At 45.9% G+C, this 3,368-nt stretch overlaps 1 protein-coding gene across 2 annotated transcripts in view; it reads right to left on the bottom strand.

Moving 5' to 3' along the window:
• Positions 1-3,368, bottom strand: part of whrna (whirlin a) — a 159,967-nt gene that overhangs the window by 9,599 nt on the left and 147,000 nt on the right. For both annotated transcript variants that reach the window (XM_025007874.2, XM_037979504.1), the window contains one exon: positions 1,944-2,066. In XM_025007874.2, coding sequence (XP_024863642.1) covers positions 1,944-2,066 — 123 coding nt within the window. The remainder of the gene's footprint in view (positions 1-1,943; positions 2,067-3,368) is intronic.

Raw genomic sequence — 3,368 nt, forward strand, 5'->3', positions numbered from 1 at the left:
GGTCGCTGCTCCTGCACGCTCCCGGCATTCTGATGTTAACAGGAAGTGACGTCACGTGTCTTCTTCCTGAGTTATTTGGGGTTATTTTGTATTCCACGCTACACAAACCCACAAAGAAGAGACTAGACCGCAGAAACGGTGGCAAATCGCTTCAGAAACAATAAATATTGGGTTAAAGTTGCAAAAAGTTGCGATTTCGCGGGGTTTGCTTGATTTTGCGTTAATAGTTAATAGATCGCAACATCGCAAAATCCTGGAGGGTCTGATTAATCGGTTGTAGATGTGCTTTCTGTGAGTGGTTCATGAGATATTTTGCTAACAGACAGGCAAAACGTTACGGTCCGACTTTAGCGGGCGATAATGAAACCACGCTGGCTCAGGAAGCATCAGCTTTGATTTGAATTATTCCTTTAATTCTCGTGTTCTAAATGTTCATCTCGGACTGAAGTGAGGAGAAATAAAAACAGGAGAATTAACGACGCAGAAACCCACCCGGGGGGTGGGGGTTGTTTAGGGATTTGCATCCGAGGCAGAAAATTGGCGATCTGATCGGGAACAGCGGCAGAGAACCTCCACTTCCTGTTTCCCGGCCTTGTTACCGCAGCCTTCGCTCGCTTGCCGTCCTGTCCTCCAGCAGCTTATTTGATTCTGAATGTGCTGATTTCCAAACCTTTTCGCTGTCTCTAGGCAATCAGCGACCCGTCTCTCTCTCTCACACACACACACACACGCACACACACTCCCCCTTTTATTCCAATCAGCGTCTGAGACGAGTGGGAGGCTGAAAGAGACAGCCCTGAATGGGATGTGGACTGATCGCCGCTCTGATCTAACCCTCGGGTCTCGTGCGTTTTGGAAAAAAGGGACCGGCGCCGATAACCCCCCCCCCCCGGAGCCGGAGCGGGCCTTTGTTGACATGTAAATGACTGCAGAGGGATAAACGGGCGCAGAGGCGCCGCGGCAACTAACCTCCTTGGTTTTAAAACCCAAACAGGAAGCAGATAAAAACCTTAAGCCGTGCGCTAAAACGAAACCCAAACATTTCGACGAACGAGCTCAGGCAAAAAGCGACAATCTTTACATCTGCTGTCGTTGAGATTTACGTAAAAACGAGTCCATGAAGACAAACTGGAAACTAAAACGGCAAATAATCGACCTTTAAATCCAAGTTTCCATAAATAACCCTTATAGTTGTAGTTTGATTTTAAAACTAATTAGCAGATTTTGATTAAATGTTCAAAAACGACTGATTTAAATTTGGATCTGGATCATTTTACTCGTGATGCTTTGGTCGTGGACCGTAGCGCTGGGAAATCCCTTCGTACAATGTCTGGCTCCGCCCTCTTTTTAAACACACGGCTGCCGGCGCTCTCGTAAACAAAACCATCCTGTTGCCGGGAGATAAATCGAGACATTTCAACAAACTGCGGCTCATTTTAAAGCTTTTCAGACGGAGAATTTGAAAATAAGAGCTCAATATTTAAAAAGTCCTCGCTGCGACTCGTTTCGCCACAGTTGTAGATCTTCTATCTATTTTTCTGTCGAATCTCCGCAGGAAGAACGGACATTTAAATCCGTCCGGTTTGGATAAAAACCTAGAGTCGGCTTCTCTTTTAGCGATTTATTGCGCTGATTTTCTTCACTCGGGCGTCGTTTCTCTCACCTCCAGGACGGACCGGGTAAATAAATGATAAATAAAATAAAATAAACGCAAACAAGTCAGTTTAACAACCAATCTGGGTCCAGACAGGACCCCATCTGGGTCTGAATCTCAGACCTCGACCCAAACCGCCGTTCCTGAGCATCGACGGCAGAATGATTCCCGTCGGCGACCGCCTGACGTAAGCGAGGATAAAATCGGCAGCAGCCGCCCTAAAGGGACTCCTGATACGAGGCCTGTCCGGTCCTCGGAGGACGGCCGCTCTGTCTCCGTAAAGACTCACCTGTATCGTGACGATGCGTGGCAGAGGCTGGCGGGTGTTGGCCCCGCCCTCGATGGCTATACCGAGGGTGCTGGCACTCTTTGGCACCCTCACCAGGTTGGAGGTGGGCTCCAGAAGCCCCGGCTTCAGGAAGAGAAAGACAATAAATGACATTAATCTGTTTTTTAAATGAATTATCTGTAACTCGTTGGGCTTAATGATGCCAATTAAACGGACTCGGGAGCCTCACCCACAAAGACTGCAGAAAACAGTGTCATAATTCTTTTTTCCACGTTGGACACCAGAGTTATCGTTAAACTGATCGAGGAAACGCGTGCAGCTCCAGGTTTTTACAGGTTTTCGGCGTACCTTTGCGTTTTGCGCTGGTTAAACTCCGGTTTCGGAGCGTCCCTCCGAGCCACCTGGCGTCTATCATTAAACACGAGGGCTCAAACGGCGCCATGAAGACCCGCGTAAAGGTTGTCTGGCGTTAACGGACAACAGGAAGCCGTTTCGGATCAGTTTCTTTTCGCCCACTACTCGCTCCTCTTACGCTCGGCACTAATGCCAAAGGGCCAAACAGCATTTTTTTACACCCCGCCGCCATATTTAGGAGCCTCTCCAACTCTCATTCCTCCTGCGTAGAGACATGTTTGCATTTTTAATCAGAAGGGGGACGCTCAGTTATGCTAAACAAAGGATTCGTGTGTTTTCAGTTTCACACGTTTTGATTTTTATTATTTTTTTTGTGCCCTTTCAGTAAAAAAAAAAAAAAAAAAAAATCCATGCACGTCTTTGTGTGTGAGCCTCCCGAGTGCGTCTTCTGTCCTGCATGAGGACAAACAATATGAAGCAGGAAATAAAGGATCGTTTTTCGTCCCGTAGACCGCAGCGATCTTTACAAAACCTCTCTTAAATAATAACAGTTTTCCTCTTCTTGTTGACGCTCGGGGAGAAGAAGCATTGCTGCTCGGTGGTAAAAAGCTTTTTATGATACACAGTCCATTTAGCCTTCAATTTCCCTGCAAAGTAATTCCCACAAGAAGAAGAAGAAACAAAAACCAGAATAACCCAACAGCTCGCCGGTCGTTTGTCAGCAAAGAGCCGTTTGAGTTTCATTACAGCGCAGCGAGTGAATGAATGAATGAATGAATAAATGAATGAGACGAGGACAACAGACAAGAGGAGAAAAAGATCTCAGTTAGGATCAGGTTAGGAATCAGGCTGGAACAGCTGAGCATTTCACGGACACACCGAAGACATTTCTTCAGTCCCTCCAGGATTTCGCGGGGCATTTTCCTAAAAGTTGTGTTTGTTTTTTTTTACTAAAATCAATAAACAACCATAACTTTTAATATATAAACCAAAAATACTTCCTAGTTCTGTAAGATAATTCCCAACAAACATTGACATTCTCAAAAGGTGCTTTATTTGAGAACTTTGATA

Source organism: Kryptolebias marmoratus, linkage group LG14 (genome assembly GCF_001649575.2).
Source record: "Kryptolebias marmoratus isolate JLee-2015 linkage group LG14, ASM164957v2, whole genome shotgun sequence".
In the NCBI taxonomy this organism is placed as follows: Eukaryota; Metazoa; Chordata; class Actinopteri; order Cyprinodontiformes; family Rivulidae; genus Kryptolebias; species Kryptolebias marmoratus.